The following is a 17101-nucleotide window of genomic DNA, read 5'->3' on the forward strand; positions in this document are numbered from 1 at the left end:
ATTGTGCCCGATGCTCCCTGGGATAGGCTCCGGGTTTCCCCGTGGCCCTGAAGGAAGGATAAGGGGTATAGAAGATGGATGGATGAATTGAATTGAATTGAATTGAATTAATGAATACATTACTTTGCGAGAAATGCAGGCTGCAGTGCCGCGGCTCGCCGACAGGTGTCTCCACTACAGCGCTGTTTTTAATTCCGCGTTAAGTCCCTGCACCTTGCAGTTTTTCCTGCACGCGCGGAGCAACCGAACTCGGCTTTTAAACACCGCATGCGGATTTATTTCATGTCATTTATATAATGCACGGGACGAATCGCGTTTATTTGCGCATTAATGGAGGTGTGACAGAGATCACGTGACCTTTAAAGGTCGTCGCTATAAATCGGCTTATAGTGCGCACGCAGTTACACGCGCACACGCACATAAATATATATATACACACACACACACACGTGCGCACACACGCATACAGCGGAGATCAAAATCTGGACTAGCATGACAGGTAGGAAACCCCCCCACCACACACACATACACACACAATCTGATATGTAATAAATGTCACAGAGGGATAAACTGAGTGAGCTATCAGATAAATCAATGACAACTGCAGTAAAATCTACACTAATGTCTGAAGGAAACTGTGTGTGTGTGTGTGTGTGTGTGTGTGTGCGCGCGCGCGATAGATAGATGAAAAAAATTAAAGCTGTAGTATGTTACTTTTTTGTGTAGAAAAGTAAATCAATGAAAGTAGCAGCACACACACTTCAAAACAACAAAACAAGTGCACATTGCAGAGTCTCTGTTTACACTTGATAGTTTTAACGGTCTTGTACATTAGGATGTGTGTTGATTTTGACGAAAGGTGACATGTAAAGTCAACAGCCTCTTTGCTTGCTGTCGCTGTGCTCGGGTGGATCTACAGTCGGTCATTTACACAGTTTGAATAATTAACTGTCAAAAAATGAGCGAGTGCTTTAATTCCTGCTTACATTATATTATATTACCAGATTTTCCAGCCATGACACGTTTTTGCACAGGAGTTCTGTAATAAAACATCGGAGCACGCTTGTACTCAATAAAAAGAATCCGATCGGCATGTGAATATGGAACGATCTGCGCAGGTGGGTGTTTTGAACTCTTTGTTATAAACAGACGCTTCCTAGAAGCTCCGCCCCCTTTCGTCCACCCTCGCTTTCTGTCACGGTAAATGGAGAATATTAAAAGAGTTCATTAATGACATAAAATCTATCAATGTTGTTTTTGTTGGTGTTTTCTTTGCTAACATTAGATGTGTATATTTAACAATTTTATTTCTTTTTTTAAATAGTTAATCACGATACTTAAAATCTTGTCTTGTGTCTTTGTTTTTGTGTTTAAATGTGAGGCAATGGAAGAATTAAAAACCTCATTGAACCATTACAACCAGCAGCGCTTTAATAAACGCTACTGACTTACAGAAAGCAGCTTTGCGCACAGCGGGCGTAATTTATGAAGTTGTGAGTCAATGTTTTCCCCGTATATCATATCCCTGGTATGTGGTGGGAACGTGGCGAAGGTTCTGAGCTGGTTCAGAAAATCCAGAAGAACCACTGATATCTCCTTCAGTATGACCTTTGACCTTTCACCAACTGCACAATTCCACTGTTTAAACTGTGACTAACAGAGAATGGGATAGCCAGTAATAGTAGTTGTGTGTGTGTGTGTGTGTGTGTGTGTGTGTGTGTGTCTACAGACCAGGCGTATGTCACACTCGCTACAAATGACAGCTATGCTAAAGGAGCGATGGTGCTCGGTGTATGTTTGAGGAACCACAGAACATCTCGTAAGCTTGCCATACTGATCGGAGATGACGTTTCACAACCCTTCAGGTACACACACACACACACACACACACACACACACATTGGGTTCTCCTTTATCAAACTGGATCAGAAACTATTTATTTGTAAATCGTTCACAGGAACTTTGACACAAGAAATTCCAGTCCCAGTTATTTTGGAAAAAAAACCTTTCCTATCCCACGCTTCACTCCTAAATTTCCATATAAGGAGAATCGCTAACCTGAACTGATCGTCTTCAAATCGTATAATTGTCGGTGAGTTACAGCGATTTTATTTAATAACCATTTTGTTCACTCAGTATTAGCCTTTATATTCCAGAGCCGTTTAAATAACCAGTAAAAGGTGGAGGAGTTAGCGTGTGTCTATGGGAGCCGACGCGCTGCAGTGGCTGAGCTGCATTACTGGAAGATTTAGCTTAGAAAGCGCTCTTTCACCTTTTAGTCACCATTTTATCGTTTCCAGCTCTCTGTGAGCTTTGCCTTTTATGGAGATCTTTTATGGGCGTGGCTACGTGTAAATCAGCAGTGCTGTGTGTGAACGCGCTTAGCAATGTCAAGACGGTTGGCATTTATCAATAAAAACCTGAAAAAAACATATTTGAATCTTTGTGGCTCGTTATTATGATTCTGATCCATCAGAAGGTGTTGATTAGTTTTCTATAACAGCGGCTCTGACAGTAGCGCAGCTGCACATCACAGGTTTATTTATATTATAATATATATGTATATTTGTTCTAATATGTTATCATTTCTATGGTAACAGCTCGTTCACGGGAACGTGTATAACGGACACGCCACTGATTAAACCGATTAAAAACGCGTGTAATCGTTGATGTGGTGAAGTTTTCTGTAAGCAGAAATGTATTTACGTAATGTTTTTGGAAGGAGTCTCCAGTGTCAGAGGTGAAGCTGTAACTTTATGTTTTCCCACAGGAAAACTCCTCTTCAGGACAGAGGAGTTTACGCTTCTTTGCGGTTTCTCGGTATCATGACAAGCTGCGTTTGTTTGAGAGAATAAAGAGAGGATGGTGAGGGAATGACTGTTAATAGCTGCTCTAACGCAAGCGACAACAGGAACGAACCGACGCTCCACAACAATAAATATAACTACAGTATAAACAGATGAAAAGTGTTTCAGGTTGGGATTGTTGGCAAATTGCTGTGCTCTTACAGGAAAATAGCCAGTTTTGTGTGTGTGTGTGTGTGTGTGTGTGTGTGTGTGTCTTGCAGGTCAGCCCTCAGTCAGATCTTTGACGAGGTGTGTGAGGTGAATGTGTTAGACAGCGGAGATCCGGCTTGCTTGGCGATGATGAAGAGACCCGAGCTCAGCGTGACCTTCACTAAACTGCACTGCTGGAGCCTCACACACTATTCAAAGTGTGTGTTCATGGACGCAGACACACTGGTGAGAGATGATGATAACAACAACAATAATAATAATAATAATAATAATAATAATAAGTAAAGAGTAAAACACTTGTAGCTGGTATAATGAAGTGGAGTTACTCTTCTCACCCTGAATCTTACCTTACTTAACACTATGTGTGTGTGTGTGTGTGTGTGTGTGTAATCGTTAAGGTTCTGTGTAACATTGACGAGCTGTTTGAGCGTGAGGAGCTCTCGGCGGCGCCCGACCCCGGCTGGCCCGACTGCTTTAACTCGGGAGTGTTTGTGTTTCAGCCGTCGAAGGAAACGTACACCAGCTTACTGAACGCCTGCATCCTGAACGGCAGCTTCGACGGTGAGAGCTACGCTAGCCTCGTTAGCCATTACAAAGATTTCTATTATTATTTTTTCAAATAAAAAATTGTTATGATGTATGTCTGATAAAGAAGAGTCAAAATTAAAAGCGTGTGTGTTAGGGGTGTAACTCTCCATATCTGTATCTGTTAACGCTCCAAATATACGAATCTGTATTCAGATTTACAAAAATATAAACAATCTCGTAGCGTGATTTAAACCACACAACCCGGAGCACGCAGGGATTAAGGATGAGTGAATGAACGCTGTCTTTACGTTAATATTCACATTACTATTGAATTATCGTTTGTGTTAATGTTGACGTTAATGCGAGTTAATATACACTGATCAGCCATAACATTAAAATCAACATTGATGATGTGGTTACCGTGGCAACTGTCGGAGGGGGGTATATATTTATTAGTCAGTAAGAGAACAGTCAGTTCTGGAAGTTGACGTGTTGGAAGCAGGAAAAATGGGTGAGTGTAAGGATCTGAGTGACTTTAACAAGGGCCAGATTGTGATGTCTAGACGTCTGGGTCAGAGCGTCTCCAGAACAGCAGGTGTTGTGGGGTGTTCCCGGTGTGCAGGGATTAGAACCTACCAAAAGTGCTCCAAGGAAGGAGAACCGGTGACCCGGAGACAGGGTCATGGACTCCCGAGACTCACTGATGTGTGTGAGGAGAGAAGGCTAGTCCGTCTGGTCCGATCCCACAGAAGATCTACTGCAGCACAAACTGCTGAAGAAGTTCATGCTGGTTCTGATAGAAAGGAGTCAGAACACGCAGAGCATCACAGCTTGCTGCGTGTGGAGCTGCGTAGCTGCAGAGCGGTCAGAGCGTCCATGCTGACCCCCTGAACACCTCCCAAATCTCCTACACTGGACACGTGATCATCAGAACTGGACCATGGAGCGATGGAAGAAGGTGTCCTGGTCTGATGAATCAGGTTTTCTTTTACATCATGTGGAGACCGTGTGTGTGTGTGTGTGTGTGTGTGTGTGTGTGTGTGTGTGTGTGTGTGTGGCTTACCTGGGGAAGAGACGGCACCAGGATGCACTATGGGAAGAAGGCGAGCCGGTGAAGGCAGTGTGATGATCTGGGTGATGTTCTGCTGGGTAACTTCGGGTCCTGGTGTTCATGTGGATGTCACTTTGACACGTAGCACCTACCTAAACACTGCTGCAGACCCAGTTCACCCCTTCATGGTAACGGTGTTCCCTAACGTCAGTGTCCTCTTTCAGCAGATAAACGCTCCCTCACACACTGCACACGCTGTTCAGGAACGGTTTGAGGAACATAAAGAGTTCCTCACCTTCCTCATTCTTCCTCTTCTTCTTGAAGAGAATTTATAATTTATTTTTGTTTAATATTTCAGTTAAAAGTTTGAGATTTTCTCTTTTTAGCTACACGGACAGACCAGCAGTTCCTTCCTTTTATCTTTTTTCCTCCATGTTTTTCTCTTCTTCCTGGATTTCTTATATTTTGCTCTCTCATTCCAACTCTTTTCTTTCTGTTTTTCTTGCATTTCTTATCACTCTATCACTCATAGTCTTTCTTTCTGTCTAAATTTCTTATTGAATATCTTTCTTTTGTTCTTTCTTCCAGTTTCATTCTTTCTTTCCACATTTCTTTCTTTCTGAATGACTTTTCATCTCTTTCTTTCTTTCTTTCTTTCTTTCCTTCTGAATTTATTTCCTTCTAAATTTTTCTCAATTCCTTTCTTTATTATAGAATTTCAGAATGTTTACTTTCTTTCTTTCTGAATTTCTTTCTTTTCAAATTTCTTTTTTTCACTCTTTCATTCTTTATTTGTTCTTTCCAATTTTCTTTCTGAATTCCAGAGTCTTTTTCAATTCTTTCTGAATTTATTTCTCTCTTTCCAAATTTCATTCATTTTAAAAAATATTTTCTCTCTCATTCCAAGTCTATCTTTGGGGTTTTTTGCATGTTCTTATCACGCCATTCCTCACAACCTATATTTCTTTCTTTCTTTCTGAGTTTTTTTTTTTTAATCTTTTCCCCCACATTTATATGTTTCTTTCTTTATTTTCTTTCTATCTTTCGTAATTTATTTCTGAGTTTTGCGGACTAACATGGCACCGGTGCGGAGTTTAGTCCCAACATCACAGAGCAGTTTATCTGCATCATTAATCACTGCTTGATGTTTATTGTAATACGGATATTACAGAAGCCTGCATGATGTGATCGAGCCTCTAACACTCACTGGGACCGTCTCAGACGCTTCAAACACATTTCTGTGGATGATTTTTGGAAATAGTGACGCAGGTCAGTATTAAACAGCGACACATCAAAGGTTTACTGTGTTTTAATAAACTGCAGACCAGCACATCATCACTGCCGCGTGGAGCGCTCTAATTATAATAAGATATTTTTATCCGTATCATGCTGTATGTGTGTGTGTGTGTGTGTGTGTGTTAGAGAGAGAGAGGGAGAGAGGGAGAGTGTGTGTGTGAGTGTGAGAGAGAGTGTGTGTGTGTGTGTGTGTGAGAGAAAGAGTGTGTGTGAGTGAGAGTGTGTGTGTGAGTGTGAGAGAGAGTGTGTGTGTGAGAGAGAGAGAAAGAGTGTGTGTGTGAGAGAGAGAGAGAATGTGTGTGTGTGTGTGTGTGTGTGTCCTTAATGCCCTTTCAGAGTTATTTCTGTCCCCTCGTTTTGATAAACAGCTCGCCCTCTCGCCCTCATTCGGTTTTTATGATTTCAAAGCTGTCGGAAATGTAAAACTTTATTAGTATAAGAACGCAAAACTCACTTTAAATACATTTGAAATGATTTATTTTCTCACAGAATCACCAAAGTTCATTTCCACCCTGATCACAAGAAAGAAAGCAAGAAAAACTGCCTACCATCCAGCCAAATGACTGACGTTTCACCAGCAAATTGCACCAAATACACATAACTGTCGCTAGTGGGCGTGGCCTGTCTGGTTTGATGGGAGTAAAATGTAGTTAAACCCTGGAGGATACGAGACTGTTGTGTTTCTGAGCAGGAAAAGCGTTTGAACAAAGACTAAACACGGGCAGGTATTAAAGTTGTGAATGTAGAGGTTAATCAATAATAATGAATAGTGTCATATTTATGTATTTAATATTGGTTCCAGAGTTCCTTTCCTCCTACTTTAGTCTTGTCCAATTCCCAAGTCTCCCCGGTCACATGACCGCTACCAACCCGGCAGGATGAGGGCTAACACCTGCTTCCTCTGAGACACGTAAAGCCGACGTCATGCTGCGTCACGGGCCGGCTTTACACGGTAGAAAGAAAGTGATATCGTTTCTGCTTATCTCTTCCACCTACTTCAGCTCACAGACACCCACGATTGGCTAGCGTCGCTGTGAGAGAGAGTATGCCCCGCCCACGACCAATTTTGCTCTCTTTTCTCAACACTTTTCTGTTGTGCCACTCAGGAGTTGTCGTTTTTTTTGTATGTATTTACAGCCAAAACATAAATTTCATCAAATCATATTGTGGTTAAATCCATCCACACACACCCCGTAGCTGTTTCTCTGATGATTCAGCAGTAGGTCTGGTTTTAATGGAGATAAACACTCGATGTAATTACTTACAATCAATATTCACACACATTAACACACATGTTCTCTAATCACGCCAACAGGTCACATTCGAATAGCTGTTTTTATTCTATGTAGCAAATTAGAATTGAGGAATTTTTTAACATAACTACATTATGTGCTGCGTGTGTGTGTGTGTGTGTGTGTGTGTGTGTGTGTGTGTGTGTGTGTGTGTGTGTGTGTAGGTGGGGATCAGGGTCTGTTAAACAGTTATTTCAGCGACTGGGCTACAGCTGATATCGCTAAACACCTTCCCTTCATCTATAACCTGAGCAGTATTTCCATCTACACCTACCTACCAGCGTTCAAACAGTGAGTCCACACACACACACACACACACACACACACACACACACACACACTCTCTCTCACACACACACACACACACACACACACACTTCCCTGTAACAGGAGATGACAGCAGGGATGGAAACATCTCTGTTTTTATCTCCAGACACACACACACACACACACACACACACACACTGCAGAGACATCAGCTTCTCAAAATAGGCTGCTCACTGACACTCACGTGATTATCAGTTTAACTGGTGTTTTCATTAACACTCGATACACACAGCGTTTGTTTTCACTAGGTGTGTAAAAATATGCTAATCTTCATACGATAATAATCACAACCTTAATCGCTCCCAAAACCACGCCCCCATCACTGTAACCACGCCCCCTGGTTTTAACGTCATGTTTTTTAAACCGCCGTGTAAGCAATAAAACAGTTGGCTGTGTGCTGTTGTAGGAAAATATGATGGTCGGTGTGATGCAAGCCGATGCAGCACAAGTTAGTCTAACACCCCATGACCCCCTCCCCCCCAACTTCGGGGTTTATTAATTTCTTATAACAGCACGCCCCCTAGTGTTTTATTATTTTTCAAAGATTACAGTTCTTAATTTATTAAGTTAAGGAAGTTACTTCCTGTTTGTCAGTTACGTTAAAGCAGCTATAAAGTGTTATAGAAAACAAGTCAGCAGTGCTGTGGGATACGACTTGTCTGTGTAGCTTTGGCCACAATGCCAGGGTGATCCACTTCCTGGGTGAGAAGAAGCCGTGGGATTATCAGCTCGGTGATGGTGATGGTGATGAAGAGAGCAGGAGTGAGACGGGGCAGTGTCGTTCTTCCTCTCTGTATCCGGATTACGTTCAGCAGTGGTGGAGTGTGTTTAAGTCGTCGGTGCTGCCGTTACTCTCGAAGGAGCACACATGTCCGCCTTCGGACACGCCCGACGTGGAGGTAACGCTCTATATCACTCTGTCGTTCATTCAAACTGAACATTTCGCAGGACTGTAAACAGTGCTTGGTATATATACGTTCACACCTACAGTGACTCGCAGCAACAAAGCCACCGGAGACGAGAGATGGCGATCTCCGGCGACGTGAGCGACAGCGACCGGTGGCTGAGAAAAAATTTATCCGAAATGCGAGTTCATATCGCACAAGTTTTACTTTATTTCTCGCAATTACGAGTTTACGTCTCACAATTCTTGACTTTTTTACTTGCAGATTAGACGTCCATTCGACGCAGTACCTGAAATGGGACTAACTACAGCTAACGAGCGCACGCTAGCGTCTGGGTTTCCTTGTCTTGACTAGCTGATGAGTGTTGTTCTCATGCAGCCTGTTTATAGAGAATGATTGGTGCTTTGTAACTCACTAAATGTCACATGGACGTCTAAATTGCGAGGATAAAAGTCAAGAATTGCGAGATATAAACTCGTAATTGTGAGAAAAACAGTCAGAATTGTGAGATATAAAGTCGTATTTACTTTGTACATTTTTTTCTCCGTAGCAGAAACAGGCTTTCATAGTAATATCACACAATGGAAACTATGGAAAGTCTTATCATTACCATTAGTGTCTTACACTGCTGTGTGTGTGTGTGTGTGTGTGTGTGTGTGTGTGTGTGTGTGTGTCCGCACCTCTCAGCAGGAGACTGTGTACGTCGAGGCAGCGCGAGTGGAGGAGTGTGTTCATCCATCGGCTTCTCAAACCTCCTCACAGGACAGGAAGCAGAAGTGGGAGCAAGGAGACGCTGATTATCTCGGAGAGGACTCGTTCACACACATCGAGAGAAAACTCGACTCCTTCCTCAAGTGAACAACACACACACACACACAATCTTTCTCTCTCTCACACACACACAGACACACTTACTTTTATACTACTCCTTATGTGTGGAACACAAACACACATCTGTTTTCTTAGGTTTGTGCTTGTGATGATGTAATATGTATTTATGTTTTTAATTCTGTACAATATCATCACACACACACAGACACTCACACACTCGGGATTATATTTGTTTCAAAAGTAGGGATGCATCGATACTGATACTCTGAAAAAAATCCTCCAAGACCAACATCCGATACCAGGTAATACTACGTAACCCTCGCGCTAATGGACCGCGATCTGGACGTATTCCACCATTAATGATCAAAGCAAAGCAGACTGCAAACTGAAAATATCAAGAGGAGGATCTACAGCGTCTTCCTACAACGAATACGAGCGATAAAACATCTTAAACAATCGCTACGCCAGAAAAAAACATCCATGGACGACGCTAGGTGAGCGAAAATAACCGCTCTTACGTTCCAGACAATCATATGCTATCGTCATGACAACGAGGGATTCTGACGCAGTGAAAACATAAAAACAAAAAACGTACTTTACTTACAGCTGTACATAAACACTTTTCTGACGTGAAACAAAACCCGCTTTTCTCCACTGCTAACTAACTCGCGTAGCTAGCTAATCAACTCGCTAGCGCTAAGAACGAGTCTAGTACGAGCCCGAGCACATGAACAAACCCGTGTGAACTGGAGAAACATACAGCTAAAGACAATGTTCCTTGAGGGTGTCTGACTGATTAATATCAAGTACGTTACTCATTCCTGTATCGGTATCAGTTTCATTATTGACGAGTACTAAAATACTAAATACTAAAAAAAAAAATTTAAATATGCTATCGGTGCATCCCTAGTCAAAAGTATTGAATGTAATTTTTTTTAATGGAAAAAATTACCTCAAAATCCGAACATGGGTCTCAGTCTTCCACATAAAGTGTAGCCTTGGGTTACGATTTGTGTTCGGTTACAAGACTAATATAGTGGGTGTGGTTTAACGATCTCGGTCTCTACTGGCTTTTTGTGATGCATGTGTATGAACAAACGCAGGATAAATTAAAGAGACAAACGACGTACTGTACTGATGCTAATCCGCCCCATTATTCACCACAGAATAAAAGGGGCGAGGCTTAAAGCAGATGGCTCAACATGGCTACTGATGGCAGCTTCTGTCTCTGTCCTCCAAACTGTAACTCTTTAATGAGCTGTAAAAAGAAAAACACGCGTTAGCCAGCACTGTTCTTACAATATATTACAGCTAGCACTTCATGTGCAAACCAATGTTGCCTTCATGTGCTTTTAATTATCCCTTCAAATCATAACTACTGTGAGCTTCAGAAAACAAATGACTGAATTTTTACCCGATTATCATGGTGGAGAAAAGGACTAGCTAGATGTAGTTCCTCTAAAAAGTTTAGCTATTATGTGTTATGAAGTTTCATTTTCCTCACAACTCATGATGTTTGGTCTGGAGCTGAAGCTAAATAGCTTCAAATATCTAAATAGCTCACTTGCAACTAAAACTCCACAAATAAACTGCTAAATAAAATAAGATCCACTCAACAGGAACCACTGCTATCACCGCCCCGTTAGCATTATTGTATTAGCAATATTTAAGGCCTTTAAATGAATGATGTTTGCATCATACCTCTGTGCTGTTACTCTGAGAGAAAACTGTATCTGAAATAAAGAATTAGCTAAACATTTCTTCTGAGTCTCTTTCAAACACACAGACACACACATTATTAGCATTGTTAGCATGCCCACTAGCCTATTTCCATATTAGCAGTGTGACCATTTCAGTTGACTTTAATTAATCATTAGCCATTTATCTTTCATTACTTTGTGTTAGATTTCATTAACTATCATTTAGAAGTTTTAGCATTTCTACTGTTTTTTGTTTTTTGTAGCAAATTTAGCATCGTCTGTAGCTTTTATTATCTCTTATTAGGAATGTTAGTATTTCAACTTTAAGGCCTTTATTCATCACTGCGTTCTGGAATTACAATACACATAATATTCTTTTTAAAACTTTCTTTAATTAATTAAATTTTTTAAATTAATATTTTATCAGCTCCACCGAATCGCAAATCACGGCCCATCTTTACACAGGTCGTCTTTTGCTTTAAATGAAAAAAGGCAGATGACAAACTCTAAGTTAATTTAAATAATAATAATAATAATAATAATAATAATAATAATAATAATAATAATAATAATAAACCAAATGAAACACTACTTACTTAATATTTTTACATTATAGCAGGATGATAGCAGGTTTAGACCAATATAACGATAAACTCCAAACACCGATGTCTGCAACAACGGTGACACCTAGTGTTTATCCTTCTTCCCAAGTGACCAGTTTTAGTCCCTGCAAAGATGTTTTGGAGATTTCTTTGTACAAATAAATTTGTTTTAGTCATGAAAGAATACAATTTGTATCAACATTACCTCACAAAGCTACATAAAAACCCCTTGGAAAGTCACCGTGACTCTCTTACGGCTCTGAATGAGTTGTAATGCGGTTAATCAACCAGCAGAGGGCGCTCGTACTGTAAAAAGAGAATGCTCTGTGTTCTGAAGCACTGCTGAACTACTCTCTTGTGTTATGGATTTATTTATTTATTATTTATTAATTGTTTAACCGGGTTCAGTTACTTAACATGTAGAACACAGATCGAAAGAGATTTTAGTGGTTGATAATGGACAATTTAGATGTAATGTAGCTCATGCTTATGGTTTTGATTCTAGAGGTTTATGAGTAACAGATCCTGCATGCTAAGTTAAGTAACTTAAGCTAATGCTTGTGGGTTGTTATGGTAACAGCTCATAGCACATTATGCCATAACAGCAAATCCTAAAGTGCTTTAGTGCACTTATACCACAGTGAAAGAATAACGCATCACACTTTTTATCCATTTCTAATAATGTTGTGGAACATCGGTGAAACGAGCTAGTTCCTGTTCTTGCTTACGTTATAGCAGCTATAACCAGTCGTTTCCTCACCATCCCCTCTTTATGCTCTCTCTTCAAGTTAATTAGACAAAAAAAAAATGCAGCTTGACATCGTTGTTTCCGGGAAACCGCAAAGAAGCATAAACTCCTCTGGATACTCCTTCCATAAATGTTAACGATTACACGCAGTTTTTAAAATCTTTAGCGGTGCATCTGCCGTACACGGCGCCTTGAATGAGCTGTTGCTATAGAAACGGTAGTGTATTAGAACAAGCGCTTTAATATAAACCTGAGCTATTGTCAGAGCTGCTGTTCTACAAAACTAATCAACACCTTCTGACCAATCAGCACTGTGGTGTAATAGCTAATAGCATAGCAATTTGCATATAATAAATATTCATAGTATACAAATGATTTCTATTATGTTGAATGCTTTTAATGCTGGAATTTAATTCTTTGTTTATTACACACAATAAATAATTCATAACTTGAAAAAAAAAGTTTGTTATATGAGGATAACTAATATTCTAATTTTATAAGATCACACGACGCATTATAAATCGTTACTCTCTCCATCTCTCGTGCTCAGTCCTCTGTCTTATTTTATGGACGAGTCCAGGATTTCTTCGTATTCCTCCGTCCCGTGCTTTCCACCACGGAGGACTTCGACGATGCCAAGGACGAGGACGCTGACGATGATGACGACGGCGCCGGTGACATCACAGGCAGAGGGGAGAATGCGCAGCACGAGCAGCTGTAGGATCATCGCCACCACAAGCTCCAGGTGCTGCACCTGAGCAAATAAAACTTTAATTAATAACGTTTGTAACATTGATATTTTATTATTACTACAGTTTAACATGATAAAATATTAGCTATTATAGCAAGTTAGCATTTCCACCACCTTTCATTTATTAAAAGCAATGTTAGCTATGAAGGACGCCATTTTGAATGAAGCCATCTTGAAAGCCATAGCTTTTGTTCTAGCTTTTTCACTATAATGCTAGTTTGTGTTGTAGCTTGATTACTGTAATGCTAGTTTACTATAATGCTAGTTCATATTTTTGACATTTTACTATAAGTTTCATTTGTGTTAGCCAGCTTGCTATATGCTAATTCTTGTTCTAGCTTGTTTGTTATAATGCTAATTTGTATTTTATCCCTTTTACATTAAGGTTAGTGTTAGATTTCCACATATCTCAGGAATATAATTATTATGTCTTCAGATCTCCATCAGGCCTTTCAGCCTGTTCTACAATTACTTTTATTAACTTTACTCTTTACTCTTAGTTCTGTGCTGCTATGAGCTAGAAAGTGTGGTTTACCACAGAGAGTTCAGGCGTGCCTGGAGGAGTCTAAATGAACACATACTGACAGACACTCACTCAATTCTCAATTATAATTATGAATTATACCCCAACGGGTTTGGGAATACACCGCATCAGGGAAGAGTGAAAAACACTTACCCTGATCCGGAGTACTCGCACTTCTGACACCAAATTGTTAGATTTCCATGTATCTCAGGAGTCTCAGATTATGCCTTTCAAATCTTCCGTCACGCCTTCCAGCCTGTTCTACCATTACTTCCATTAACTTTTAGTTCTGTGCTTAGAAAGTGTGGTTCTCCTCAGAGCGCTTCAGATCGATCTCGGGAGCCGAAATGAACACACACTAACACATGCATGCTCAAATAGACATCCCACTTTATTCATGCAGAGCAGAAGTATTTATAAACACTGATAACGGCAGTGCGTGGACGGTTTCTACTGGTGCAGGGGCCAGCCAGACAGACAAAACAAAACACACAGCACACTATGAAAATAAGTCTTTTCAAGAGACAGAAAATACATGTGCCAGCTATAAGAAAGGATGGCAGTTGATCAGCTTATTCAAAGAGGTAATTAAATATATACATTCATCATAGGTATTTAATAGCACAGAGACACACAAACAGAAACTACAACCCAGTATTCCCCGTATCCAAGTAGTCTTAATACAGTTCAAAATATGAGAGTACATGATAGAAGTTAATTTCCTTTCAGTTAGTTTGTGTGTTAGCCAGTTTATTATATGCTAATTCTTGTTCTGGCCTGTTTGCTATAATGCTAGTTTGTATTTTAGCCATTTTACTTTAAGTCTAGTTTGTTTGATAGCCTGTTTATTATATGCTAATTCTTGTTCTAGCCTGTTTATTATATGCTAATTCTTGTTCTAGCCTGTTTATTATATGCTAATTCTTGTTCTAGCCTGTTTATTATATGCTAATTGTTGTTATAGCCTGTTTACTATAATACTAGTTTGTATTTTAGCCATTTTACTTTAAGGCTAGTTTGTGTGTTAGCCAGTTTATTATATGCCAATTCTTGTTCTAGCTTGTTTACTATAAGGTTAGTTTGGGTTTTAGTCTGTTTACTGTAATGCTCGTTCTCGTTCTAGCCTGTTTACTGTAATTCTAGTTCATGATTAGCATGTTACTTCTAGTTATACCATGTAGTTATGGCTAAGGCATGATTAGCCTATACATGTGTATATATATATATATATATATATATATATATATATATGTATATATATATATATATATATATATATATATATATATATATATATATATATATATATATATATATATATATATATATATATATATATATATATATATATATATATATATATATGTTAATATATTTTCTGGGTTAGTGTATGGTGTAGGACTCGATTAGATGTGTATATTGTATGCTTTAGTGTGCTGACTAGCACAGGGATGAGTAGCTGTGTATATAATGTGCGTTACCGTGCTGACTAGCGCGGGGTGGAGGCGTTGCAGGCCGTAATAAACCCCCAGGAAGGCGATGGTGGAGCAGAAGCAGATGGATATGAGGAAGATCCAGGTTTCTGCATCATGAGGAATGACTGGTTCTTGCAGGAGGAACATGGAGCAGCAGGACCAGAGAAAACCCATCCATCCAAAAGTAAACAATGCTGTCCACACGCTCACCTGCTGCTTCACACATCTATACAGGTGTACACACTCTTTACACATCATATACTTTATCAGTAGTTTGGTATTTCAAGATATTGGCTCGTTCACGTTAGTGTACTTACTAGGGCGTTGGCCATATTAAGGCTCCACCCCAAATTCGTCTACCCATGTGTAGTTAGTGTTCTAATGCTAATGCTAGTTTGTATGTTAGCCTGTTTACCATTATGCTAGTTTATACTTTATTCACAAACCTGTACAAAATCATGGAGAGCGCTGCCATCACTCCCGCCAAAACCATCAGTACGTAACCAAATGCCTCCTTCCAGAACCCGAGCAGCTTTTCCTCACTAGCGAGGTTGGGGATTAGGATGAGGCCGAGCCCAAAGACGCTGCAGGAGACAGAGATAATGTCTGTCACACTGAGCCTCTCATCGACGAGCAGAAAGGACAGGACGGCACTGAACACTGTCACACTCGCTCGCCACACGATAGCGCCGTTGGCAGGAGGAACTAGTGCAAAGGAGGTGTATGCACAGGAGATGGAGATGACATTAAATATTCCATAGGAGAATAGATGCAGCCTGCAGCCTCGTGGCCCGAACGGCGCCTCCTTGTGGTAAAGAACGACAGCAATGGACAGGACCTGGAGGACAGAGCGGACAAAGAGAAGCTCGAGCGATGGGATGTGGGATAAATCTGCAGCTAAACGTGTCAGGAGCGAGATACAGCCATGAGCCAGTGCTGCACCACATAGCACCGCCCACATCACACGTGACGACAGGACACTCGCTTCACTGAAGCTCTGCAGCTGACCTCTGACCCCTTTAGAAACTCTTGATGTCGATTCAGACTGAAGGTTAAACACTGTCTTGTGTGTTTTACTGCCACTCAACTGCTTCCTGTCTGATGTCTCTGCCATAACGGCACCAAAATCCTCAGAGGATCGTGCAACATCATAGCTCTCATCTCCATGCTGAGAGAAATGGGAGCCGTATTTCACTGTCAACGCAGTCGGGTGGATCCTCGCACTTTTCTTCGAGCTGAGCAGATGCTGCATCAGAGCCTTGTCCATGTTTTTCCTTTGAAGAAGTGAGAAGAGATGTTCATTATTTAGCCTGCTTTCAAATTTATGCTAACCATGAAATTGCTCGCTATAGTTAAGTAACTAGCTTTCCTTAGGTCATCAAGCTAGCTAAGCTAGCTAGAGTTCTAGCCTTATTGCTAGTTAACCATAAATAATTAGTTAGCTACTGTGGTGCTTGAAAGTTTGTGAACCCTTTAGAACTTTCTATATTTCTGCATAAATATGACGTATTTTATCCCGTTGCTCAGTACAGAACAGCTTCAGCTCTGGGATGTTGGTGGGTTTCCTCACATGAACTCGGCCGTTCCAAAACATTAACTTTATTCTTCTTTAACCGTTCTTTGGTAGAACGACTCGTGTGTTTAGGATCGTTGTCTCTTCAGATTCAGGTCATGGACAGATGTCCTGATATTGTGCTTTAGAGTTCGCTGGTATCATTTAGAATTCATTGTTCCATCAGTGATGGCGAGTCGTCCTGGTCCAGATGCAGAAAAACAGGTCCAAACCCTGACACTACCACCACCATGTTTCACAGATGGGAGAAGGTTCTTATGCTGGAATGCAGTGTTTTCCTTTCTCCAAACATCACGCTTCACATTTAAACCAAAAGTTTAAACAATCTCCTTTGTTCATGCCATGATTCACTTCCACATACTCATGTTGTGAAGATCAGACTCTGATAGATCAGACTCTGATAGATCCTTGTTCTTTAAATAAAACAGGTCGCTCACTCACTCACACCTGATCATCATCCCACTGACTGAGAATACCTGACT

The 17101-nt window shown here is 40.5% G+C and overlaps 2 protein-coding genes across 2 annotated transcripts in view; one reads left to right on the plus strand and one right to left on the minus strand.

Moving 5' to 3' along the window:
• The first annotated feature begins 207 nt into the window (after positions 1-207).
• On the plus strand, positions 208-11004 carry gyg1a (glycogenin 1a). The gene is made up of 7 exons (XM_053687450.1): positions 208-499; positions 1730-1865; positions 3068-3242; positions 3416-3578; positions 7349-7475; positions 8179-8410; positions 9104-11004. Exons 1-7 carry the CDS (start codon positions 493-495, stop codon positions 9272-9274), a joined length of 1011 nt encoding a protein of 336 aa, XP_053543425.1. The 5' UTR covers positions 208-492; the 3' UTR covers positions 9275-11004.
• A 1632-nt stretch (positions 11005-12636) lies between these two features.
• Positions 12637-17101, minus strand: part of LOC108278039 (solute carrier family 35 member G2) — a 5447-nt gene continuing 982 nt past the window's right edge. The window contains exons 2-4 of the mRNA XM_017491165.3: positions 15493-16320; positions 15053-15272; positions 12637-13051 (exon numbers count right to left, since the gene is read on the minus strand). Coding sequence (XP_017346654.1) covers positions 12857-13051; positions 15053-15272; positions 15493-16320 — 1243 coding nt within the window. The 3' untranslated portion in view covers positions 12637-12856. The remainder of the gene's footprint in view (positions 13052-15052; positions 15273-15492; positions 16321-17101) is intronic.

The sequence above is a fragment of the Ictalurus punctatus genome, chromosome 17, assembly GCF_001660625.3.
Source record: "Ictalurus punctatus breed USDA103 chromosome 17, Coco_2.0, whole genome shotgun sequence".
Classification (NCBI taxonomy): Eukaryota; Metazoa; Chordata; class Actinopteri; order Siluriformes; family Ictaluridae; genus Ictalurus; species Ictalurus punctatus.

Excerpts from the sequence above, each read along its gene's own strand:
- gyg1a (XM_053687450.1), top strand. Across the intron at positions 7,476-8,178 it reads TACCTACCAGCGTTCAAACA|CTTTGGCCACAATGCCAGGG; the intron begins GTGAGTCCACAC and ends TTGTCTGTGTAG. Across the intron at positions 8,411-9,103 it reads CGGACACGCCCGACGTGGAG|CAGGAGACTGTGTACGTCGA; the intron begins GTAACGCTCTAT and ends CGCACCTCTCAG.